Source organism: Trifolium pratense, linkage group LG4 (genome assembly GCF_020283565.1).
Source record: "Trifolium pratense cultivar HEN17-A07 linkage group LG4, ARS_RC_1.1, whole genome shotgun sequence".
Lineage (NCBI taxonomy): Eukaryota > Viridiplantae > Streptophyta > Magnoliopsida > Fabales > Fabaceae > Trifolium > Trifolium pratense.
In genome coordinates this window covers 18,564,684-18,592,250 of record NC_060062.1, presented here as the reverse complement: position 1 = coordinate 18,592,250, position 27,567 = coordinate 18,564,684, and the positions used below count along the sequence as shown (strand labels likewise).

The 27,567-nt window shown below is 35.5% G+C and overlaps 2 protein-coding genes across 2 annotated transcripts; both read right to left on the bottom strand.

The window, feature by feature from the left end:
- Window positions 1-7,698: 7,698 nt before the first annotated feature.
- On the bottom strand, window positions 7,699-14,106 carry LOC123924205. The gene is made up of 5 exons (XM_045977020.1): window positions 14,026-14,106; window positions 9,624-9,949; window positions 9,395-9,527; window positions 8,894-9,298; window positions 7,699-8,776 (listed from the first exon to the last, which is right to left on the bottom strand). Exons 2-5 carry the CDS (start codon window positions 9,947-9,949, stop codon window positions 8,690-8,692), a joined length of 951 nt encoding a protein of 316 aa, XP_045832976.1. The 5' UTR covers window positions 14,026-14,106; the 3' UTR covers window positions 7,699-8,689.
- Window positions 14,107-19,784: 5,678 nt separating this feature from the next.
- Window positions 19,785-21,945, bottom strand: LOC123924204 (3-ketoacyl-CoA synthase 12-like). Its single transcript, XM_045977019.1, has one exon. The coding sequence runs from the start codon at window positions 21,424-21,426 to the stop codon at window positions 20,005-20,007; it is 1,422 nt and encodes a 473-aa protein (XP_045832975.1). The 5' UTR covers window positions 21,427-21,945; the 3' UTR covers window positions 19,785-20,004.
- Between the last annotated feature and the right edge of the window lie 5,622 nt (window positions 21,946-27,567).

Sequence of the window (27,567 nt, the reverse complement as noted above, 5' to 3'; positions counted from 1 at the left end):
ATCCCATCATACCTTGACTTTTACTAGCCTACCTGCTGACAAGGACCCACAACCAGTCAAACAATTAATCAAAAAATCACCACGTGTACCTCCCAGCAGAATTTCGACCCGACCCGTTCCTTTACCCCAAGCTGACCCGATCCAAAACCGACCCAACCATGGAAAAAAACCCAAAACTACACCTAACCCGACCCAACTTGACCTTGAGACGAAACCTACCCATGTGCCTATGGAGGACGCTGCTACTCAAATCGATAAAAAGAGGAGAAGAGCAAATACAAATAATGATGAGGAGTCTAACTTGAATGTGCATGAGCATTTTTTAACGGCAGGTCCTGGCAGCCAGGCCTGCCGAGAGCAATGATCATCCTAAGCTGGAATTGCCGGGGACTGAGCACCCCGAGTGCAATTCCTAATCTTTGCAATATTGCTCAGAACCACCAACCTGATATTTTATTTTTGTCTGAGACATTGTCTAAATCCCAAACTATGGAACGACTCCGTGTGAAGTTGAAATTTCAATCCTGCTTATCTGTTGATGTGGACGGACGTAGTGGGGGTTTGTCAGTTATGTGGAAAGATACTATTAAGTGCAGGGTCATGAATTACTCTCGAAACTTTATCAATCTAGTAGTTCAGGAGAAGGAGGAAGAAGAATGGCGATTGACTTGTTATTACGGGTATCCAGAACGTGGTAGAAGACGTCAAGCGTGGGAGCTGTTACGTGAACTGCGTGACATGTCTGATTTGCCGTGGTGTATTGTAGGGGACTTTAACGATTTACTGGCACAAGAGGACAAAAAAGGCTCTCATCCTCATCCTAATTGGTTGTGCACTGGCTTCCGTAGTGCAGTTTGTGATTGTGACCTCACTGACATTCAGCTGGAGGGGTACCCTTATACCTGGGTTAAAAGTCGAGGTACGTCACACGCTATTGAAGAACGACTTGATAGAGCCATGGTAAATTCCAAATGGCTTCTTACTTACCCTAGTGCCAGGCTTATAAACCTTCTGTCATCTCACTCGGACCATAGCCCGATATTATTCCAGAACTCTCCCTCGGTTCGCAACGGGAAAACATACTCCTTTCGTTTTGAAAACACTTGGTTGCAGGAGGATGACATTGCGGAGGTGGTGGAGGAAGGGTGGGGTAAAGAGAGCGGTATGAATATTATTAGCAAAACAAATAGATGTGCGGAGAAACTTAAAGGTTGGGGAAGAAGGAAGAGGATGAGATTCAAACAAGAGGTGAAGGAGTGTAGTGACGAAATGGAAAGACTTCGGGGCTGTCATGACTCAGCAAATTCGCTGCGCTACAAAGAAATACAAGATAAGCACGCGAGATTGTTAGTCCAGGAAGAAGCATATTGGAGACAGCGTGCTAAGATGCACTGGTTAAAAGAAGGTGACCTTAATACAAAGTTCTTTCACATTTCGGCTTCATCCCGTCAACGGACCAAGAAGATAGGCAAGCTTATAAATGATGATAATGTGGCAGTAACCTCTCAACCTGAGCTTTGTCGGGTTGCTTTAAACTATTTTGACCATCTCTTTAAACCTAACCCAACAGTGCATGACCCGGTACTTTCTCTGATTACTCCCAAAATTTCCCAAGAAGATAATGACAGGTTGGTGATGCCTATCACAAAAGAAGAGCTGAAAGAAGCCCTTTTCCAAATGCATCCGGATAAGGCTCCTGGTCCGGATGGGTTTAACCCAGCTTTTTATCAACATTTTTGGGATTTGTGTGGCAATGATATCTTTGTGGCAGCGCAAGAATGGTTGAACCGTGGGTACTTCCCTTCTTCCTTGAACGAAACAAACATTTGTCTTGTCCCTAAATGTGAAAGTCCGACATCCATGAAAGACTTACGACCTATATCTCTTTGCAATGTGCTCTATAAAGTTATTTCAAAAATGTTGGCAAATAGATTGAAGGGCTGCTTAGATAAATGTGTTTCGGAGGAACAGGCGGCGTTCATTGAAGGGAGATCGATACTTGATAATGCACTTATTGCTATTGAAGTAATTCATGCACTTAAGCGGAAAACACGTGGTATGAGAGGTGAACTTGCTCTTAAAATCGATATCAGTAAGGCATATGATAAAGTTGACTGGGGCTTCATGCGTGGTATGCTAGAAAGATTGGGATTTTCTAATCAGTGGATTCATTGGATGATGCTATGTGTTAGTTCTGTTAACTACTCTGTTTTGGTGAACTTTGAGAAAGTAGGCCCTATTTACCCCGGCAGGGGGTTAAGGCAGGGAGACCCGCTTTCACCTTATCTCTTTATCTTGGTCACTGAGGGTCTAACTTCTCTGATCAAACGGTCCTTGGCTAGTGGAGATTTACATGGTATCCAGATATGTCGCGGGGCACCAGTGGTGTCTCACCTACTTTTTGCAGATGATTGCTTCTTGTTTTGCAGGTCCACGGTTGCGGAAACTAATCAATTGATGAGTATCCTGAAGCTATATGAGGAAGCAGCAGGTCAAGAAGTTAATTTAGCGAAATCCGAAGTTTTCTTTAGCAGGAACATCAGTGTCGCAGACCAGGAAGATCTTTCGAAAATTATGGGTGTCAAGCGCGTACTTGGAACTGGCACCTATCTAGGACTCCCATCTATGATTGGTAGGAAGAAAAAGCAGGTGTTTTCATATTTAAAAGACAGAGTTTGGAAACGGATTAATTCATGGAGAGGCAGGCCTCTTTCAAGAGCAGGCAAAGAGATTATGATCAAATCTGTTCTGCAGTCCATTCCCTCTTATGTCATGAGTGTTTACCTCCTTCCGGAGTCCACCATTAAGGATATTGAGAGAATGCTGAATTCTTTTTGGTGGGGTGGTGGAACAAATAATAAAGGAATTAGATGGTTAGCTTGGGATCGTATGACGCACCCGAAAGGCCAAGGTGGCATGGGATTTCGTGATCTACATAGTTTTAATTTGGCCATGATAGCGAAGCAAGGATGGAATATTATGACACAACCTCAAACTCTTTTGGCCCGACTCTACAAATCAAGGTACTTTCCGAATGCATCTCTCTTTGAGGCAAAATTGGGCCATAATCCAAGCTATGCTTGGAGAGGTATTTGGAAAGCTCGGCAAATTCTTATGAATGGTTGTAGGTGGATTGTTGGCACCGGTGCTAGCATTAAAGTCATGCATGAACCTTGGTTGAGAGGATTAGAAGGAGCCTGGCTCCCGTCACCACATGACCAAGGTGTGCATAATTTTTATGTTCATGATCTTATGGTTCCTAATGTGAAAATGTGGGACAAGGAGAAAATTGAGTCTATATTTCCTTTGCATATTGCTAACCGTATTTTTGAGATTCCCTTATTTGATATGCTTGAGGAAGACAAGTTAATTTGGATTGATAGTCCAAATGGTCATTATAGTGTGAAGAGTGGTTATAAGCTAATGTTGAAACTTACAGGGAAAGAGTTTGTTGTACACCAACAGGAAGATTGGCAAAGCTTATGGTCAATTGATGCTCCTCCAAAGGCTAAGCATCTGTTATGGCGTATCAGTAAAGAATGCTTACCATCCCGTACGCGACTTCAAGCTAAACACGTGCCTTGCCCGGTGTCATGCCCAAGCTGTAACCGAAGTCCTGAAGATGATTGGCATTTTCTGGTTGACTGCGTTACTAGTGTGCAGGCTCGGTTAACTGCAGGTTTGGCGCAAGTTATTGAGACTCGACTCCAACAGTTCAGCAGCGCACGCGACATTATACACCACATCTGCTCTCACGAGGACACTTATACGGCAGGACGCTTTGCTGTATTTGTTTGGGTGCTCTGGCAAAACAGAAACAATATGGTATGGAATGATGCAGGTGAGCAAGGCAGCAGCTTAGGATACAAGGCGCAAGCTATGTGGGAAGAATGGTTTTTTGTCCAACAGGTAAAACAAAGGAGGCAGGATACTATACAGCAGCAACAACATCCCCTCAAGTGGCAGAAACCTTGTATTGGTTGGTTCAAGTGTAACGTCGATGCCGGGTTCCATAAAGAGATGAATAAATCAAGCACGGGTTGGTGTTTACGCAATGCTAGGGGTCAATTTGTGATGGCGGAGACTACATGGTTACATGGGAATTGCTCTATTGTGGAAGGTGAATCCTTGGCCTTATTTCAAGCTATGAAAGCATTGGCACAAAGTGGTATATCCAATGTTATCTTTGAGACGGATTCTAAAAGTGTGGTGGATGCAATTACTCATTTTCGTGGTGGTAGTTCCGAGTTTAGCTCTCTTATTAGTCATATTACAAATATCTTGTCTTGTAATCCAAACTTTACGGTTAAGTTTATTAAGCGACAAGCGAATATGGTAGCCCATACACTTGCTAGGGCGGCCGTTTCTTGGCCTCGTTGCTGTACCTTTGAGTCATTACCGCTATGTATTACTACTTTATTGAATAATGAAATGATATAAGCTTTTGGTTGTCAAAAAAAAAAAAATTATGTATAACTAGTCACCATGTCCGTGCGTTCGCACGAGTCAATAATTATAGATCAATTATATTATATCTCTTTTGCCTAATAAATAGAGTAATTCATACGCGTAAAAATCGAAGATATTTATTGTTTAATTTATTTTCACCAACTTACTTAAACATGAAAGTACAAACAATCCTAAAAATTACGGGAAATTTCTTTATAAACTATATTTGAAGTGGTATTTGTAAGGTTGCCGTTATCATCAACGTTTAAAATCTTCAAATCATTTCTCGATGTGACTCTTGACACAACAACGTATAACTGACCATGTGAAAATACTGATTGCAGAAGATACACTCCAACATTCTTCGGTGACTGACCCTGACTCTTGTAAACAACGATAGGAAAGTGCTGACGTTGAAATTTGAAAGGGATTCTGACGTCAGATGGTGTTAAGGATAATCTGGGAATAAAAACTTTGTCGCCTATATTGCTTCATGATATTGCATTTCCTTCTATAATAAATTGTCCCATCTTTGTAACAATCAACTGAGTTCTATTGCACAACCCATGAGCTGGATAAATATTTCTCAATAACATAACCGGAACTTCAACTTTCAATATTAACTTGTGATTTGTAAGTCCCGAACAGATAATTGTATTTAAAAACTCGGGAGTGTGTATATCATCCGGCCTGTCGAAACCAGAGTTATCATTATCTGGAGAATCGTAGCTCAAATATACTTTCTCATCATCGTCTATCAATGACAACATGTACTCATTAATCAAGCCAACAATTGAATTTTTTGGAGTCAATACGGCTCTATCCTGAAAAAATGAAGGATCTTTCATATTATTTAATATAGATGGATATATGGCAGTAACGATCGAGGCAATAGGATCATTTGAGCTTGAAATGAGAACATCATCTGTAATACGCAGCGTGATGTCAACATCATCTCTGTCTCCAATACTTCCATCACCAACTCCCAAAACCCAATTTGAGAACATTTTTCTTTCATGTAGATCCTGACCAACACTACCTGCAAAAACCTCATATTAGTGGTTAATGTTAATACTTCGCAGTGATGCCAAATTTTGGATGAATTAATGCTAGCATTTACAACTACTTGTCTAGTTCCTTTGGGTATGACCGGTAGAATTTGTCGAAAATCACCACCAAATACTACAACTTTTCCCCCAAAAGGAATGTATTTATTGCGCTCATCATAAGGTGTAAGAATATCCTTTACGGTGCGATCAACTGCCTCAAAACAATGTTTGTGCATTATAGGAGCTTCGTCCCATATAATGAGTCTTGCCTTGACAATCAATTGTGCTAAATGATTGTTATGATGAATAGTGCAAGTAAAGTATTCATTCACATTTATGGGAATGCAAAACATGGAATGTGCAGTTCTTCCATCAGGTAATAGCAGTGCTGCAATACCACTTGATGCAACATTTAAAACAATAACGCCTCTTGATCAAAATGCAGCGGATAAAACTTTCCAAATAAAAGTCTTACCCGTTCCACCATAGCCGTAAAGGAAAAAAAGGTCCGGTTTATTTTCATTCACCCTTGTCATAATCTTATCATATACGCTCCTCTGCTCTAAAGTGATTGTTGACATCAACCGAACATGTTCCTCCATCAACTTTTATCTGTCATAATTCAACTCATCATATATCAATCGATTTCCAAACGTCGTGAACAATTCGCAATCAGCTCGAGGCATTGGTGGATAATCCTCTAGACTGACACAATTACTTTGGAGCAATTTCTCAATTTGATCATCGCTCAAAACGAAATCTGAAATTAAATAAACCACCTATATCATATAAATTTATTTTTATATAAATAACTCTTTTTTTTTTACCTATATATATAAATAACTCTTAAATACAATATTTATGTAAATACTTTCCTATTTGATTGATGATAATTGATTTCATAATATGGATGTTTATTACCTTGAGGACATAATTTTAGTCACAATTGGTTTATATGCCATAGTGGTTGAGAGACTTTATTCACATCAAGTGTTCCGGGTTTGATTCCCATGGTAGACATGCTTATATTTTTTTTAATAATAAATGAATTGAAAAAGTTCCCTCCAAAACTGCATATGCAAATTAGGATTAACCTATAGTTGCATATTATAACCATTATATATAAGAAGGATTTTCAACTCACCTCCCTAACTTTAGCCCCTTTTGTAAAAGGTTGACCGCTCACTGATTTTGACTAACTTAACGTACAAGTGGACAATGACTCACATGTCACGTTAGCATATCATATGAGTCATTGTTCACTTATACGTTGACTTGCTGACTTGTCATGCAAATCAGTGCCCACGTATAAGTTGCCTTGGTCAAAATCAGCAAAAGACCAACGTTTTGCAAAAGAACTTAAAATTAGGGGCCAAAAGTAATGTTCTGAAAATTAGGAAACCAAAATTACAAGTTTTTAAAAATTAAGAAAGTACTCCCTCTGTAATACTTTATAAGCAAAACTACATTTTTTAGGTTCATTGTATATTTAATTTATATGGTCTATATTATATATTAGATACATTAAATATACAATAAACCTAAAAAATGTATTTTTGCATATAAAGTGTTATGGAGGAAGTATATTTTAGTATTAAATTTACTAATAATTGATATTGTTTTTACAATTTATCCTTTAAAAGAGAGAGAATGAGTTAATGTGTAGAAAAGTATACATTCACTACAAGAAAACAAGCATTTACTGGCGGCCAAAAGCCCTCAGTAATGCACAAATTTCGTCTAAAATGCATGCATTACTGACGGCCTTGGGCCCTCTGCAAATAGCTCGCCAGTAATGTTTACTGACGGCCCAGGACCGTCAATAACGTTACTGACGGCCTGGAGCCGTCAATAATGCCAAACGGTCATATCAAAAGAGCTTGTCATTTACGACGGCCTGCAGCCGTCAGTAGTGCATGCCAGACTTGAAATTTGTGACGGCCTGCTGCCGTCAGTATTGTTAGACGGATTAAAAAAAAATTAATAATTTAATTATTTAAAAATCAATATTAATATTGATTTTTAAATAATTAAATTATTAATTTTTTTTTTAAAATTCTAGTTTTAATAATTTAATTTTTTTTAAAAAATATACTGCATAATAAATAATTAAAAAATATTAAATATAATTTTATTTTTACAAAAAAATATTAAAATTTAATTAAAAGCATAATAAAAATACTTAACATAAGCATAATTAAACATAATAATAATATTGTCATTATAAAAAGAAAACAATTAAACATAATATAAATTGTCGTTATGTTATACAAATAATTAAATCAACAACAGATAATTAAAATTACACATCAAGGTTGGTCAGGCGGCTGATATAGTGGTCGCTTCCCCTTGCCACTGTATGTTGGCTGACGCGACCTTCCTCGGCCTCGGCCTCTACCTCCCTCATTTATCATGACTCCGGGGAGTGACGTTCGCGGCGGTCGTGCCACAGGCCTATGAACGAAGTTAATTGGGGCTTGATTGGGATCAAAGCTGGCTTGATTCGGGAAGAAGTTGTCTTGGGGTTGATTGGGGTTGTCATGTGGGATTATGAAGTCTTGTTGATATGGATTTGATGATCTCTGTCGATGGTATTCGGTGAAAGCAGTTTGTTGATTATTTCTACCGCTTCCGCCACTACTGCTTCCACTTGTTTGCCCAACAGGATCAACAAATTGTAAATGAATTGGTTCATTATTAAGCATTTGACTCATATCCTCTATGCTCATACTCAGTAGTGGATCACCCTCTCGGTACTCCGGCAGCTGATTCAAATTGACCATGCTATTCAAATCCGGTCGATATTCTTGTTCACCGGCATTTTGATTTTGTCGTGCCGATCCCTGAGATGATGATCCAACCCCCGCCGGCGCCGGCGCCCTCTGCTGCGCAAAGAATTCCTGCAATAGATGTTGGACCCGTTGGTCCACCCGCTCATTAAATGTTGCTTCGTACTCATCGCGGAGTTCTTCTCGATACGTGGCCCTCATTCGCGCTTCATACTCATCATAGGTTTCCTGTCTTTGAGCTGGACGAGAGCGTCCTGTACTAGATGAAGATGAAGATGTGTAAGTGACATCTCTCAAACCAGTTGGGTCACTTGCATATAAAGAAGATGTACACCCAGCAGCGAATTTGCGACCTCGAGTCGCACCACCAGCATTCTTAACAAAAGCCAACGACATCTTGTTTCAACGAACCCCCTCATTATCTCGCCTATGAGGTGGTAGTCGTAGTTGGCTTGCATTATATTCTTCAGCCCAAATTTGCGTCAACCTCTACAATAAATTAAAAAATAATTATAATTAATTAATTATAATGTTTAAATATAATTATAATGTTTAAAAAATAATGTTATAAGAAATAAATAATAAATAATATATATAAATACTTACCGAAACTTCTTGCGCCCTTGCCCCCGTCCATTCACCGGAATCTGCATACTTGTGCATCATGTCATTCATTTCCATAAAGGTGGGTGGACGACCAAATTGTTGAATGAACTCAAGACGAAGCGTTCCGGCAGATTTCGACCCTCCAGAGTGTACACACGCACGATTGGCTTCATCGGTATTTCTGTTGGCTTTGTTCTTTATACACTTTGCCTTATACTCTTCCTCTTCCCATCTGAGGCACAACATAGGGTATGAATTACCAGCGAGCCAAAGTGGTGGTTTTGAAGGATCCTTTTTAATCTTTTTCCGCGCTTCAAAAAGTAGGGTCGACAGACGCTTGGTGGCTTTTTTGTTGAATATAACCTCAATAGCCGCTGTGTGGTGATTTAGCCAAGTTACTTGCGACTACGAAAAATAAAGAAAAATTGTTAATAAATTAGTAAATATATGTTTAGTAACAAAATTGATTGGATAAAAAAGTAATTATAAATAAAAACGTACCCTGAAGCCATTCCAAAATTGTTGATATCCACGCTCATCTGCCCTGACCTCCGTCCAGTTGAGATATGGAGCCTGGAATTTGGATTTCAATGCATTATTGATTGCCTTATTCGCCGGATTTTGGGGTTGCAAACTGCACAATATATATATATATATATTAGTTAAGAATAATAATCATATATATCCAATTAATTTATTAAACACAAATTCTTAATAATAATTAACTTACTCTGTGGCGGTATATGGCATGATGATGGGTCTACCATACCGGTCAACCAACAATTCATTTTGAGGAGCTAGAAGTGCAATATCGGCAATTTCCTCGTCCTCGTGGTCATCATCGTCGTCGTAGGAGTCGTACTCCTCTTCCACACCATCTACGGTTCGAGACTTGGGCATACCCTCCAACCATCGATTCCGAACAACGCGGCGGGGTAAAGCACGTCTACGTCCACCGCGTCCGCGTCCTCCGCGTCCGACACCCGGTGGTGGTGGAATATCATCAATGTCATCATCGACATTGTCATCATCGAAATTTTCTTCATCTGGATTCATCTATAATAAAAAAATATATGACAAATATATTTAAATAATTAAGAAATACATGACAAATATATATATATATATATATATATTGTTTTATAATTCATCATCATTAAACGATAAACAAATGCAACCAAAAACAAATATTCAAGTACAACGATTAATATTATTACAACGCGGATAACTATATTATAAAATTAATTGTCATCCCAATCTGATACATCTTCATCATCACTGCCTTCATCATCACCATTAGCTTCGACGTCCTCTTCATCAACATCACCATCAGAAGGTACTTCTTCGGCTTCTTCTTGTACACAAAGTTGATTAAAAGTTTCAACTGCAATGACATCATCAACATTGGACATCTCATCTTCCTGATATGGTTCATCTTCACGTTCATCTATCTCATTTTTTTCAATCAAACCCCTTGGTTTTGATGTTATTGCGGCACACCAACCTCGTTTATCCCTTGTAGTCGATGGATAAGGGACATAGTGAACTTGTCTGACGTTATGAGCCATAGCAAACGGATCATACAATGGATAATGTTTGTTCATTTTTATGTCCACGGTATTAGTCTTTGAATCATATCGGGTACCTCTATTTGAAGGATCAAACCATTTACAGTAAAACAACACGACTGTTTTCTTGTAATCAAGGTAATTGTATTCGATTTCAAATATGTTCTCAATGACACCGTAAAAATCTCCTTCACCATTTTCAGTCACACCTTTCATACACACTCCACTGTTTACTGTTGTTTTTCCTTCACTCCAACTGTGTGTCTCAAATCTGTAACCATTGACAAAGTAGGTGTGCCATTGTTTAACGGTTGACTTTGGGCCATCAGATAAGTGTCTCAAGTGTTGTATGATACGAGTTGCGGGTGTTTGTTGGTACATGTATTCTTTGAACCATGCTGGAAATTGCGAATTGATTTGAGCAGAAGTATGTTGTGTTAAAAACATCCTAAGTTATTAAATATCGTTAGTTATAAGCGAACTTAATTGGAATAAATAATTATTTATTAACTAATTAAAAATACTCACTGTAAATATGGCTCGACTTCATTGCAATTAATCAGCAAGTGAACATGCGCCGAATAGAGAACTTTGTCACCAGGATACAACACTTTCTCACCACCACCATTACGACCAGGCAAGCTGAATATTGACATGTTTAATGGGTGAATTCTCACAGGCCGAGATGTTTGAGTTTCATTGCGAATATGGCTTGATGACAACGTGTCTTTGAAGTAATGCGAACAAAAGTAAATTGTTTCGCGGTGTAAGTATGTTGCACAAATTGAGCCTTCGACCCTAGCTTTGTTTTTCACGGCACATTTTGCATAACCCATGAACCTTTCGAATGGGTACATCCATCTATATTGAACTGGCCCACCAAGTCTAGCCTCGTATGCAAGATGCACCACAACATGCTCCATAGAATCAAACAAGGCAGGAGGAAATATTCTCTCCAACTTACACAAGATCAGTGGAATGTCATTTTCCATCTTGATGAGATCAGCCTCTCTTAGCGTTGTCGAACACAAATTCTTGAAAAATTGACTGATTTCAATAAGCGGATTCAATACATGTTGGGGTAAAGAACTAAATGCAATCGGAAGTAAAGTCTGGAAAAAAACATGACAATCATGACTTTTCATCCCACGCATCCTTCCGTGGTCAACATCAGCGCATCTCGCCAAATTCGACGAATAACCGTCTGGCATCTTCACTTCTTTTACCCATCGACAAACAGATTTTGCTTCGTCAGGAGATAAAGTATAGTTTGCACGAGGTTTAAGAAGTTTGCCGTTAGATGTCTCCACCAACAACAGTTCGTTACGTTTGCAATACAACCCTATGTCTCTCCTCGCGTTGTCATTATCTTTCGTTTTTCCTTTGACATTCATGACAGTGTTAAATATATTTTCAAACACATTTTTCTCAATATGCATAACATCAAGGTTGTGACGTAAAAGGTTGTCTTTCCAATACGGCAGATCCCAAAAGATACTTCTTTTTGTCCAGTTGTGCGTTTGTCCATAACCACGCGGTTTAGAGGCAACACCACCTACAACCTCAACCTTTGGAATATCTTTCACTTTGTTCCAGACTTGTCGCGATGTCAAATAATCTGGTGGATCACGAGTCTCGGTGTCACCATGAACAAAAGCATTTTTATTTCTTCTAAACGGATGATCAGTAGGCAAGAACCGACGATGACAGTCAAACCAAGTAGCCTTCCCACCGTTGTGTAACCAAAACGCTTTGGTGTCCATCATGCAAATAGGACATCCTAGTTTACCATGTGTCCCCCATCCAGACAACATCCCATATGCAGGAAAATCATTAATGGTCCACATCAAAGCTCCTCTCATATTGAAATTTCGTTTTTGGTTGATATCATACGTCGCAACACCGTTCCACAATCTCTTCAAATCATCAATCAAAGGTTGTAAATAGATATCAATACCAACAGTTGGACTAGATGGGCCTGGTATTACAGCGGCTAAAAACATGTAAGGTTTTGACATGCACATATCAGGAGGAAGATTGTACGGGGTAACCAGAACAGGCCAACATGAATATGGAGTGGCTGATACTTGAGTATATGGTGTAAATCCATCTGAGCATAACCCAAGTCGGACATTCCGTGGCTCCGAAGCAAATTCGGGATAAACTTGATCAAAATGCTTCCAAGCCAATCCATCAGAAGGATGTCGCAACTCACTTGACATTTTTCTCCTTTCATAGTTTTCACGATGCCATGTCATTTTACTGGCAGTTTGCATCGATGCATACAACCTTTGCAACCTTGGTATTATGGGTAAATAGAACATCGCCTTTCTTGGGATTGGCTTCCTTCTGACTGACCGTGAATTTCTTGTTACATGATATCTTGGTTCTTGACAAAATTTACATTCAAGTAATGCACCGTCATCTACACCAAATTCGTTGCTATAGTACAACATACACCCGTTAACACAACAGTCAATTCTCTTCGCTCCGAGTCCTAACTTTGCAACCAATTGTCTTGCTTCGTAATAATTTTTTGGCAAATCAAGAGGACGGTCTATTGTTATATCCAACATCAGTTTCGTTATCAAGTCCATGGTGTATTCTGAAACAAGACATTCAGACTTGATACCCAAAAGTCTAATACACACCGTTAACTTTGAGTCTCGAGAGCCTTCACACAACGGTGTATTTGTCTCTTTCAAAAGATCAAAAAATCGCTGGGCTTCCTCATTTGGTCTCTCGACGTTAACATCAGCGTCATATTCATCATCAGCAGGGTCGTCGACATCATTTGGCACATAAATCGGCGTATTAAACCCAAAGGCATTAGTTATCATATTGTCCATCTCATTAAACGGATCATAATGCTGATGATAATATTCGGGAATAACAACGGGCTGAAAAACACTGCTTGAAGCATGATTTTGATTCACGGGAACAGTCGTGGAACATCCCTCGCCATGACTTGACCAAACCCAATAATTAGGTTGGAATCCCTTTTTATATAAATGAGACCTAATTTCATCTTCGCTCTGTATTCTTGTACATCGACAAAGTACACACGGACATCTAATTCCCCCTTCACGTATCACAATGTCATTATATTTTACTGTATTGATAAACATTTCGACCCCTATTTTAAATTCCTCTTTAACCCGGCCCCTCTTTCCAGGATTATGTCTATCGTACATCCAATTACGATTGGTAAAATCCATATCTGCGTAGTTTAATTAATATATAATTAGATCAATGTATTAAATTTATTACTTTATTTTTCAAAAGTATTTTGGACATATATATATGTCTACTCAACAATAACATATAAACTTTTAACATTTTATTTTTAAAGTTTATGGTTTATTAAATCTAAAAAATACTAAGTTTTTTAGTTGACAAAACTACCGACTTTTTAACATATATATTATAATTTTTTAAAATATAATTTTTTTTCTTTTTCTAAATACATAGTAATAATAAAATGCTAGTAACTATTTCTAAGTGTACGGTAAAAAAAAAAACTATCACTAAATATTATAAATTAAAATTACATATATTACTTACTTGGGTGCCGGGTAGAGTCTTACTTGGCGCGCTCCTAACCACAAACTCCGCTCCTAACCCACGACCTCCGATGACCACGAGGATTTGCTAATAAAAATTGTAAACAACAAAATATTAGAACATATACATTTAAATAACAAAGTAAAAATTTTAACTTTAAAAGTAAAACACAAACACTTACCACTTTTTAGATGGAGATATGAAAATTACATTACTTTTTTAAAAATACACAAACTGTTAAAAATTTTCTTTTTTAAAAAGAATTTTTAAAAAATTTCGTTTTTTTAAAAAAGAATATAAATATACTGTTTTTTTGAAAAAAAAAAGTACTTATTTAAAAAAAAAATTCTGTTTTCGAAATAAACAAAATTAAATATATTTTTTAAATTTTTTTTACAAAAACAATAATTTTTATACATAGTGATAAAAAAATATTAGTAACAAATTACAAAGTATTAATTAATAACTATTACTAAGTATACGGTAAAAAAAAACTTTCACTAACTATTATAAATTAAAATTACGTTACTTACTTGGGTGCCGAGTAGATTCTTACTTGGCGCGCTCCTAACCCACAAACTCCGCTCCTAACTCACGACCTCCGATGACCACGAGAATTTACTAATAAAAATGGTAAACAACAAATATTAGAACATATACATTTAAATAACAAAGCAAAAATTTTAACTTTAAAAACACTTACCACTTTTTGGATGGAGATATGAAAATGACATTACTTTTTTAAAAATACACAAACTGTTAAAATTTTTCTTTATTAAAAATAATTTTTTAAATATTTCGTTTTTAAAAATAAGAATATAAATATACTGTTTTTTTGAAAAAAAAAATACTTATTTTAAAAAAAATATTACTGTTTTCGAAATAAACAAAATTAAATATATATTTTTAATTTTTTTTTACAAAAACAATAATTTTTATACTTAGTGATAAGAAAATATTAGTAACAAATTGCAAAGTATTAATTAATAACTATTACTAAGTATACGGTAAAAAAAAAAACTATCACTAAGTATTATAAATTAAAATTACGTTACTTACTTGGGTGCCGAGTAGATTCTTACTTGGCGCGCTCCTAACCCACGAACTCCGCTCCTAACCCACGACCACGAGAATAAGACTTGCTAATAAAAATGGTAAACAACAAATATTAGAACATATACATTTAAATAACAAAGCAAAAATTTTAACTTTGTAAAAATAAAACACAAACACTTACCACTTTTTGGATGAAAATATGAGAGTTAAAAGTATGAAATTTAAGAGAGAAGTTAGAGAAAATTTAGAGAGAGAATGGAAATGTAAAAATGAAGTGAAGTGTAGAATGGATTTGTTGAAGAATTATAAATAGGAGAAGTGAATTAAAGTGACCGTTGCTTGATTCAAAATTCGAACAAGCATTACTGACGGCCTTCAGCCGTCGTTAATTATTTGCAGGCTTAGCATTACTGACGGCCTGCAGCCGTCGTTAATTATTTGCAGGCTTTTGCATTACTGGCGGCCCTACCTCGCCACAAATGCACAACGGTCAGTTCATTACTGACGGCCTGTAGCCGCCACAAATATCTAACACGTTTTCTTGCATTACTGGCAGCCCCTAGCCGCCAATAATGTCCAGTCTGACTTTTTTCGTTCTTCAAGGAGGGATAAATGCATTACTGACGGATTTTAGCCTTCAATAACGTAAAAATACATTACTGAGGGCTTTTAGCCCTCAATAAGTTTGGTCAAGAATAACTTGTTTTCTTGTAGTGATTGTAATTAAGGATATGTTGGCAAAGAAATAATTAATGCCTTTGGAAGTTTGAAAGGGATCTTATAAAAAATGACAAAGAAAAATAAAAAAAATCTACTATTTAGGAATAAAGGTAGTATATTAAAACAAAAAGTGTATCTTAAAAAAAGTGATATATTAATGTGTGTCACTGTGCCTGTGGTATGAAGGAGGTATATATGAAGAAAAAAGATCAATTTTTTTTTTTTTTTTTTACCGAAATTTCTTCCTAAATTCACCCATACATTAATGTGTGACAGCTTCTTCTTTTTTTTATTTGAAAATGATTTTTCTTATCATGTGCAGAATTGTACATGCTAAAATGTTTAAAATAACAAGCTTGTATTAAAACTTGTGTATTTTATATTAAATGTTTAACTTTTTAATAAATAATTATTGGTTTTTGATCTTACATGTTGATCAGAGTAGGTTGATGGCCAGCTGAACCGTTGTGTGAGCAGCGAATCGTCCACCGGAGGGGGGTTTGTATATGCAGACGCTCCGATACTTAAGTCAGTAAAGAGCACAATAGATACATGTTTAAGCTAAGAGTGAGAATGAGAATCGAATACCTGACCCTCTTGTTGAGGAGGGTATTTATAGAGCCCACAATGCTGGGTCAAAGGTTCCTTTAATGAGCCGTGTTGAGCAGCCCATTAAGAGTGACCTCCAGGAATCTCCGTAGATGGAGGGAGAGACTGTTATTTGATCATCATCCTGGGTTGAGCTGTCCCACATAGTGGGGATAATGGATAAGCTCAAGTGGACTCGCCTTCGAGTGGCGAGGAGCACGTGGACAACGTGCTGTGCCGACATGGACGAGCACGACCGTGGCTTAATTAATGTGTGCAAATCACAACGCAGAGGGATTGTGAAAATGTCTGTAGATGTAGTGTGCCCCTGACAGGGGAGATATTCCTCAAAGCCCGACCCAGATAAGCTAACTCTTCCTTTTGAACTAGGGCCAACCGCCATGAGCTGAAAACCCTGCTCCTGACTTCTCCTTTTTAAGAAAAGGTTCTATGGCTCTTGTGCTAGAATTGCTTACACATGTTGGGCAAACTCTTATTAATTATACATGTTAGACAAATCTTTAATTTGATAAGAAAGCAACATATATAACAGTCGTAGTCCATATGTATAGTACTACCATTATAATTAGTTTCACATTATAACTTGCAATAATGATGATGTAAAGGACGTATATTGATATATGATCAAACAACAATGGACAATCAGCTTTGATATTTCTTGTTCCTGCATAGTGCATACCAGTTTTCATCACATATTGACAATTTGTAGAGCATCAACTAATAAATCTGAGGATAGATTAGGCGGACCGATGAAGTAAGTTGTTAGCTCTCCTCACTAAAATATCTGCACAAGTATTTCCTTCAAGGAGAATATATAATGAAGAAATATTGTCTATGTTTTTTTTTTAATTTTTTTTTTGAATTCTCAATATTTTGTGACTTTCAAATTTATTCAATATTTTGTGACATAAATATCTCAACAGTCAACATACACTTTATTTTAAGAATTTAATTTATATATTGACACATTATTTGATGTATTTTAAAACATATGACGTCTCACATTCATTAAATAATGTAAAAATTGGATAAATGTATAAAATAATTTTACTCTGACAGTACAGAGCAATTAAACTATTATTTTATCACTTAAGAAAATCAGGAAGTTCAGAGTTGTCAGGAATATGGCCAAGTTGTCAGGAACATCACAATATGGTTTTCTCAATTCAAAGTTTCAAACCCTCAATGAGACAGAGATGAAGAATGTGAAGTTGGTTGCCATAATATTTCTTGGACAAAGGAGGTTTCTACAATTGAGTAATCAAATGTGACTAAATCATTTCTCTTCAATTTGATAGACAGAGATTGAATCAACATCTCATGGAGCACCTCAATGAAATAGATTCTACCACATTTTAATTGAACCTGCAATTGTATGATTTATGTTCTTAGAAATGAGTATTGGGTCTAATTCATCCTTATAAAACGGGTTTGTAAAGTGAGGATTGTCACTTGCTTATAAACACTTAGTCAGGCCATCTCTCAACCGATGTGAGACTCTTAACATATGTTTTTGTGTAATTCTACTAACATCTTAATTTTGTTTGAAATAATTGGTGTTTGTACAAAATCGGAAATACAGCAAGTCGACCGGCCTACCATAGTTTGAGGGATGATGTTAAAGACAAGAATTGAAGTTGTGTTGCATACCTATCCAAAAAGGGGCAACTTTTTAGAAGCATTGTTAAAGTATAATGTTCTTTTTTGAAAAACTGACAGTATAATGTTGATTAACAATTTGTGTGATTAACAACTTTTATCTCATTCTTCCTTTTTGCTGTTATTTAAGGGTAGGAACTAATAGCAGAGCATTTGGTTCTCAAAAATGGAATTTGTAGGGACAAAGCAGTTTCATGAATCATGGTGCCATCAGAAGAGAGGTGGGCGCAATATAATGAATCAACAGCTACAAAAATAAGTAAGGAAGAAAGGGTCGCTGATGTATTTCCTTTCTCCATTCATGACCCAAACCAGCGCCTGTTGGTACAAAAATTATAATTTTTACTATATATATACAATGTCATGTTTGACAATAATTTTTACACAGAAAAACAAAAAGGCCTTATTTTTTATAAGAAACTTTTGTTTACATTGGATTTTGAGTATTAATCAGATGTCAACTGTTTTGGATTGGGCCTAGAAGCCCAAAAATTGAGGAAGTTGCTAACTGGACTGGCGAGCAAGATCCAATAAGGAGCAGTTCGCAAAGACTCCCTACGAGTCAACGGTCACAATACCCTCACGTATTGTAAAGGCCGACCACCGGAATGATGAACATTAACTGCTCATCATGGCTCTCCAGCCGTTTTCCGGCAGCCACTTGATGGTCATTAATGTCATCAAGAGTCTTGGCCCAACGATGGGAGCTATATATACTCCACACCATCAGTGGAGTCAGGTACGTACTCATTCACTAAAGAAAACATTTGCTTCACTTTCATTGACTTGAGCTTGAGCGTTATCGGAGAACCTACACGTACACAACCCCCTTCGCTTCACCGGAGTCGAAACGGAACTTTTATTTCATGTTTAATATTCATATTTATCTTGGGCAACAAGAAAAGAAGCGAGGTGCATGATGGATAGAGATAAATGGGAAAGGGATAGAGAAAACTTGCGTGGTGGTCGTATCTATGAGATTACGATTGAGGTTTTTGAAGAATCTTAGTTCTGAGTGATGACAACTTCCTCTCTTCTCTTTGTAATTCTATTGCTTTCCTATTTTTTAATATATATATATAGTTTCTTGGTTGTTTTTTTCTCTTCATTCAATTCTCTTTTAAGACAATATTGAAATAGGCACACATTGAATAGTAGCCATAACATATAAGCTTTGGTTTTCAGTTTTATTTATTTTTGTTTTACAATCGTGTCTAATTACTACCTTTAATTTTACAAATATTTATGATCTATTATTAAGTTAATTAAAATTTATCTTTGGAAAAGTTGCGGATAATTAAGCTTGATGTGATGTTGTAAAAAATAAAAGTTCATCTGATTATTTGAGGTATTGGTTCCATTCTCATTTTAAATTGAAGGTTACATACAGTACAAATAAAAAATAAAATTACAGTATAAGGCAAACAGACGGTTACGGTGCAAATCATGCTTTGGAATTTCTCTATTCAGATAATTTTGATTCTCATTTTGTCATTCAAAGAATTCTTACATTAGATTCAATGTCTCTATGTTAATTAATTTGTTATTAAAAGTCAACTATTTCTGAAAAAAATAGATGTATAAAAAATTTAAAATAATCTTTAACATAAATAAAAAAGTTAGCAGAATAATCTTTAACATAAGTTAACATAATAGAAAAGTTAGCAGAATAATCTTTAACATAAGTTTGTCAAAAAAAAATAGCAGAATTTGTTAAAAAAAAAAGTTTAAATAAAAACCGAATTCATAATAAACCACTGTTTACAATTTATATACGTTATCAGAATAGAAAACACGAATCACACAAAGGAATAAAAAAAAAATTAATGCAAAATAACCTCGATCCATTTCAAGAAATCAAGTAAATTTTTTTTTCTTCTTGATTTTGCTATTTCATTCCACAATGATGAATGAAATTAATTTTTATTACCTTTATCACTTAAGAAAATCAGGAAATTCATAGTTGTCAGGATCTTCAACTTCATTGAGCCAACCATACTTTTCCATAAAAGCATTAGCCAAAGATTCAGGTGGATAATGATCAACACAATCTTCCCAAACATTTCCATCTCCATTAACATCTTTCATCACTTCCCACAAACAACTATTGCATTTAAAACCAGCACCAAAACTTATCATAAAAACTCTATCACCTTTTTTTAGCCTCTTTTTTGCTTCCATATATCCTAACACATACCATAAACTACTTGCAGAAGTGTTACCAAAACGATGAAGTGTCATTCTTGCTGGCTCGAGATCGTATTCGGATAGATCTAAACTCATTCCAACTCCATCTATCACTGCTTTTCCTCCTGTATGGAGACAAAAATGATCTACACCACTTTTGAAATTCAATGGTGATTTTGTAGTTATTGTTCCACCACTAGACTTAGAAGAAGCAGTTGAACTAAATATCTTAAGTTTCTTGAAAAGTAAAACAACAAGAAACCTAAGTAATTCTCTTGTTGGCAAAATTTTGGGAGAAATTACCCTTAAATTGTCAACAAAAGCTGTTGTTGCTGCTTTTGGGAGATTTTTCCCTAAATAAACACCAAGCCTACCCTGGTCATCTTCCATTTGGAGGCAAGAATTGTAAGAGTCTTCTCGCGCGCCGTGGTGTGTTCTGACTAAACACTTCAATTTTAGTATACTATTGTCCTTTAAAGATGTTTTGTTTGTTAAAAGAACCGCACAACCGCCCGAGCGGAAGAGACAGTTCGCTAAGATCATTGATCTATCATTGCCTGTATACCAATTTGGACTAAGAGCCTCTGATGTGACCAAAAGTGCTAATTTGTTCTTTTGTGATTTGAAAATGTTTTGAATAATGTCTAATGATATAAGGCTAGCACTACAACCCATTGCGGTGAGATTGTACACTTTTATGTCGTGTCTCATTTTATAACGGTTAATGATGTGCGACGATAGAGAAGGAAGAGGCGCGAACATTGCGATGTTGACAACAAGAACATCGATTTCGGAAGGGTAAATCGCTGACCTTGCGAGGAGTTTTGCAATGCTGTCGTCGAAAAACTCTTCCATTTCTGAGATCCCGTCGTTTAATGTTGGTGATCCTTCGCGGCCTTCGAAGATGTTTCTTGGTGCATAAGTTTGTTCGCCAATTCCGGAACTTACAATTGCTTTGAGGAGAAATTTGTACTCATTTAGTCCCAAATTCTCTGTTCTTTTGATTAATTTGCCACAAAACTCTGTCCCTAACATTCTATCTTCTGTTGGCTTGTAACATTGGTAATCTAATATGTAACACTCTTGGTCCCTCTTTTGATCTAATAGTTTCCAGATTTTGTAGCAAATGTACAATGCTGGAACTGCATAGAGTAAAGAGAGGAACTCCATTTGAGAGAGAGGGATGAGAGGAAAAGGTAGAGTGGTGTTTTGGAATTGTAAAGTTGAAGGTAGAGTGGTGTTTTATAAGGAGAGAATTGAGTTGAGTGTGTGAGTGGAAGATATTTGGACATGTGAATATGTTCATATTACTTAACATGTCAATATCATCTTAGAGAGACTCTGATTTCATATTAGAAATGGGTGTTGAACCTAACTCAACACTGCAAAACCGACTTGTAAGGTGAGGATTGCCTCTTACTTATAAACTCTTGTCCAAGCCAACTCACATCGGATATGAGACTTTCTTAACACCAACATGTCAATATCTCAACCCCAACAAACATTTTTATGTTTTGGAAGACCTTTGTGTGTCACACCTACATTACTATGTACTAGCTGCTGCATAATGCAAATCTGTTGGATCTGCATATCAGATTCAGCTCAACCTTTTGTATTCTCAATATGATTCTGTATCCGGTGCACCGGTGCAACTACAGTCGAAGATCCAGTTATAAGCTTGTGTATGGTGTGTCTAGTTCGAAAAATTGTTTTAACGAACTCAATATATAGTTAGCACAAGAGAAATCTTAGAATTTTGAGTTGGATGTAACACAACCTACAAAATCAGCAATTAATTCCATGTAATGACTTGTCAAAGTCATAAAGTGAGTTGTTTCACAAATTATTCATGCAACGTGCTTGTTGAGAGGAAGAGTCCCCTTGCTTTGGAGTTGTTCATGTTTGGTCTAATCAATGCTCTGGTTGTGTCAAACAAAAAATGTCAATGCTCTGGCCAATCAAATGCTTGAGTGTAACTGCTTGAAAGTGGACCTATCTAGATGGTGCGAGTCTATTTTAACTTAAATTAAGGTTTTTGGTTCGATATTTGACTTAGGCATGCAATATTGTTAAAACTCTTAAGGAGAGTTTGTCATCCATTTGGGTCTCACAAGATTCGAGAGATTAATCTATGTAGTTATGCATAAAAGATATCCGATTTACGAAAAAAAACATAAGACGTTTGTTTCAAGTTATATTTGTATAATTTTAGGAGTAAAATGATAGAAAAATACATTTATGGTTTGTTAAATTTTATTCTCGGTATAAAATTTTTTTAGAAAGAGCAAAGTTTCCGGAAAAGGGTGGGAAAACTATTCTCCCAAAATATGAGAATAAATTATATATAATTGTCTATTAACCTCCCTAACTTTAACCCCTTTTGCAAAAAGTTGATCGCTTACTGATTTTGAACAAGTTAACGCACATGTGGACAATGACTCACATGTCACGTCAGGATGTCATGTGAGTCATTGTTCACTTGTGCGTTGACTTGCTAACGTGTCATGCGAGTCAGTGTTCACGTATGTGTTAACTTAGTCAAAATCAACGAAAGTCCAATGTTTTGCAAAAGAAGCTAAAATTAGGGACCAAAGTGTTCTGAAAATTAGAAAACCAAAATTGCAAGTTTGTAAAAATTAAAGAGAAAAAACACAATTTAAACTAAAATATAAATATCGATTTCCCCCGACTAAATGGGGACACATTTTTTTCTTTAGAATTATATAATACGTCCGACCCTAAATATAAGTCTCTTTTGAAAAAATTACTGAGATTAAAAAAGTGGATTGTAGTATTAAATTTGTTGATAATTGATATTATTTTTACAATTTTATCTCTTAAGAGAGAAAATGAATTAATTTTTTTTTTAAGTATTTACTACAGATTATAATGAAAAAGATGCATTATAATTAAGGATACCTTGTAAATCGAGAAAAGAGTATATTGAAAATAAAATAAAATTAATACCTTAAAAATTTGAAGAAAAAAAAAACTTATAAAAATGGACAAAGAAAAATCACAATGAGGGAGGTAGATAGATGAAGTGATATATTAATGTGTGACAGCTGAAATTGTGCATATGGTATGAAGAAAAAAGAAATTTAATTTAATAAGAAAGCAACATATATAACAATCGTGGTCCAAGTAATTAATATAACTAGCTTCACATAACTAGCAGTGGCAATAGTGATGATGTAAAGGAATTATATTCACATATGATCAAACAAGGAACGACGATCAGCAATTCAGCATTGATATTTCCTGTTCCTGCATAGTGCATACCAGTTTCCATCATATTCTCACATTTATACATATATATCTACACATTGACAAATAATGGAATATAAGTGCATCATCGAATTCTAGTGCAAGTGATTACTAGTATTGACAATGTATTTATTTTTGGTTATATATGAGGAAAGAAAAAGAAATTATGAAAAAGAGTACTACTATTTTTTTACTAGTATAAAAGACACTTCAAGAGCACCAACTAATAAATCTATAGGCGGAGGAGACAGATAAAGCACAATTAGATTATTTAAGTTGTTAGTTCTTATCTTTGCTAAAATATTTGTACAAGTGTACGTATTTCCTTCACGAATAATGTAATGAAGAGATATTGTCTAATCTATTTTCATGAATTCTCTAATAAATTCTATATATCTCATTACGTAATGATGAAATTTAGATGTTCCACCTATGAGACCATATGAATTTTATGTCATCAATAAACGCTTTAATTTTTGCATGAAGAATATTGGACAATTCAATGCTTCCATAGAAACCAAATTAAAAATATAGACTTAATTAGTATTTTGATTCCTTAAAGAAATTTTTGGTTTCATATTGATGCCTTATAAAATAAAAGTTTCGCTTTGGTCCATAAAGACATCTCTGTTTATCACTCTGGTCCATTCCGTTAGTTTATGAGGAAAAAAAAAAGTTAACTTGTGAATAGGTTGCATGTGACTGTCTAATGTGAACTAATATACAGGGTCCACCATAGACTTCAATAAAATTTTAAATTTTAACGATTTGATCATTTTGTTAAACAATAAATTGAATTTTGTAAAGTCTGTGGTATCTAATAGTGAACCACCAACACCTAAATTTTTCTCCTTTTCTTCATCTTCTTCCCTATTCATCTTTCTTTCGGATTAGACTAAAGCCCAATACATAGAGGCCCAATAAAGCAATGAGGCGCAAAGCTCCAATACTTATCACCAAGTATAGGATAACCACTCTAAGCCAAGGACAAGCAAGTCCTAAAAAGCACAGGACCTCAACCAATAGAAATTTAGCATAGTATCGAATTAGTACTATGTTTGGCCCCACCAACGTAGTGGAATTGTCACTTTCCATGGATACTCATACAAGGGTTGACCTATAAATACACATATACCTCATACACCTAAGGTACGCATGATTCACTCAATTTACTTAGCATTTTCCTCATTCAAATACTTATTTGAGCGTTGGAGTGCTAACATTTTTGCATGTACATTTCCCCTCCGTACCTGAAGCTCATAGCCACTACATTCGACCACATAACCTCGCCGTTGGAACTATCCCATTCTGCCATCCATAGCAATGGCACCGTTTGTGGGCTTATAGTCCTTATACAACCTCATCATCTGTAGCATATACTCTTGATGTAATGCTTAGTCCTTCCAATTTCATGTTGAGGTATATCACCATAGTCTCTTACAATTCCTTTTAACTTTGGCAAACTAAACAATGATGTTGTGAATCTCTTTATTAACAACGTGAGTTACCTTCTCACTTCGTTGCTCAAGCACAATGTCAATCTTCCTTTCTGAATTGTGATTACCTTGTTGATGTTACAAACTCTTTAAATTAAATCCTCCAATTAGTCCTCCTCGACTATCTAATTTGCAACCTCGAAATTCGGCAGCCGCCTAGATTGTTTCCAAACAAACATGACTTCTATCTTGTTGATTGCAACAATGTCTTTAATTCTCCGCAGACAATCCAACTAGCCTTGTTCCCCATAAAAATAGTTAAGATATGAAGTCTAGCCTTGTTCCATTAGATCATATATCTTTTAAGGGTCTTGCTAAACAGTGCCCCCGGGACACTCTTTAAACATTCTATTTAAAGAAATAATTTACTCAAAAAGTGGAATATTTCAATTTTCGAGGCGTTGACTTCACACATTTCCATAAAATTTTAACAAAAACTTACTATTTAAGATGCTTAAAGATTGCCCCGGGGGCACTGTTTAACATTTTCCATCTTTTAATATTTTCTTTAAAATTTTACAAAAATGATTAAGATGTGAGACTTAAGATCGTGGTCTCAATGATTTACTTTTTACATCAGCTTGATTTTTTTCTTCATCCCATAAGAAATTACCTTCTTCCGTTTTATCAAATCATTTTGATATTTTGATTGAACTTTATGCATAAATAATTAAGATGTGTGGCCAAAAGATATGGTCTCAATTTCTATACTTTTTACACAAACTTGATTTGGTTTTTCACACAGTAAGAGATTACTTTATTCTGTTAGAACAAATCCCCTCTTAATATTCTACAAAAATATTCTAATTGATTTTTTTTTAAAAAAAAATAAATACTTTCACCATATTTTTGCAATAAAATAAAATAATTATTATAGTAGGTGTTAGATTCAGAGATACAAACTAAGATAACTAAGATTACATAACATTACCATTGCATTACTTAATAAAATAGAATTACAAAAGATTATGTAGTAAAACTTAGTGGACTATAAATCTAATGGGCCCAATAGCTTAAGCTCAATAACTTATTATCTAACACTTGTTGACGGTGATTTTTGGTTTCTAAACCACTTTCCACAACAAACAATTAAGATCAAACGAGAGCGAGATTCTCCGATAATTCGGTAACTCCCTCACAATTTTGAAGAACAGTCAAATGGGCGTTAGGATGTTTAGAGTGTACAAGTTCCAACACATAATACATAGATATTACAAGTTTTTATAGAGAAAAGAAAATAACTTCTTACATCTAAGATTTTAACAAGTGTCTTTATTTAATAACTTCCTTAATCTAAGAATGACACATGTATCTTTGAATAACTTCTCTTCAATAACTTGAGATAACTTCCTCTTTGAGTTACTACTCTTTCAATAACTTCTGAAAACTTTCTCTTTGAGTAACTACTCTTTCAATAATTTCTTTGTAAGAGTTGTTTGCTTGATCGACACATTGTGTCAATATTTGATTGAATGACTTCTTTGAATGTCTTTTTCGAATGCCTTTTTGAATGTCTTATAACATATGCCACTTCTTGCTGAAAATGAAGCCTCCAAAAGCGCCTTAGCACCACCTCGAATTCCTTCGACATCCATCAATCTGCTACATATAATTTAGATGGCAATCGAAATATAAAGACTTTAATTTATACATTAACAACACCTACCCATAAAATCACGATGCAACAACATGAAGTATCGAGAGTTTGTCAAATATAAAACGAAAAAACGTATTAAAAAATATAAACTCAAAACTTCTTATCATAATACTACCCCTCAAGCTAAAGCTTACTAAGCTTTAGGCTTGTTACAAATTAACCCTGAAAATAAACCAACCAAACTAATATCATAACCAAGAGCAACAATCAACAATCAAAAAGTGTGAACCACCACGTGCACATCGTCTAACACGACGTTTACAAAATAACTAAATCATAAAGATAACTAATAAGCGACTGCTTAGGATCTTCCTGAAAACAGGTAAATAAACTTGACTCCAACCGCGACCTGCCGGTAGAACCAAAGTTATCAAATGAATAAGAGAGGAACTTGACTCTAACCGCGACCTACCGGTAAAACCAAAGGTATCAAACAAAGTGCGACTCTAACCGGGACCTGCCGGTAGAACCAACACTATAAAGTTCTTATCTCTAGAACAAAGGAAAAGTTCTCACAATAGAAAACTCTCAAATGGATAATATTAAAGTTGTTCATTTGAAAAGTACATGAGATAGTATTTATAGTCTACCCTTACATAGTAAATTTATTGCTCAGTATCATACATTCATCATAGGCATTAGAAATGTTTATAAATTTTCACTAGCCACTATAATGACTTAGTGCACTACTAGGAAGCATCTATAGACGCTAGAAGGAAGCTAAATGTCATCTAAAAATTCTCCCAATACCAAAAACAAAAATTGCAATAAAAATAAAGAAAATTGGACTTAACTGTGTTCTATTTACCCCAATATTATTAAACCACAAATCAGCTCATGCATGCTTCTTATCATGTGAATTGGACTTCAAGATGGATTCAAAACATCTTC

Coding starts and splice junctions, on each gene's coding strand:
- LOC123924204 (XM_045977019.1), bottom strand. CDS start 21,426: ATGGAGTTCCTCTCTTTACTCTATGCAGTTCCAGCATTGTACATTTGC.
- LOC123924205 (XM_045977020.1), bottom strand. CDS start 9,949: ATGAATCCAGATGAAGAAAATTTCGATGATGACAATGTCGATGATGAC. Junction 9,528..9,623: donor ATGCCATATACCGCCACAGA/GTAAGTTAATTA, acceptor TATATTGTGCAG/TTTGCAACCCCAAAATCCGG. Junction 8,777..8,893: donor CAAGGGCGCAAGAAGTTTCG/GTAAGTATTTAT, acceptor AATTTATTGTAG/AGGTTGACGCAAATTTGGGC.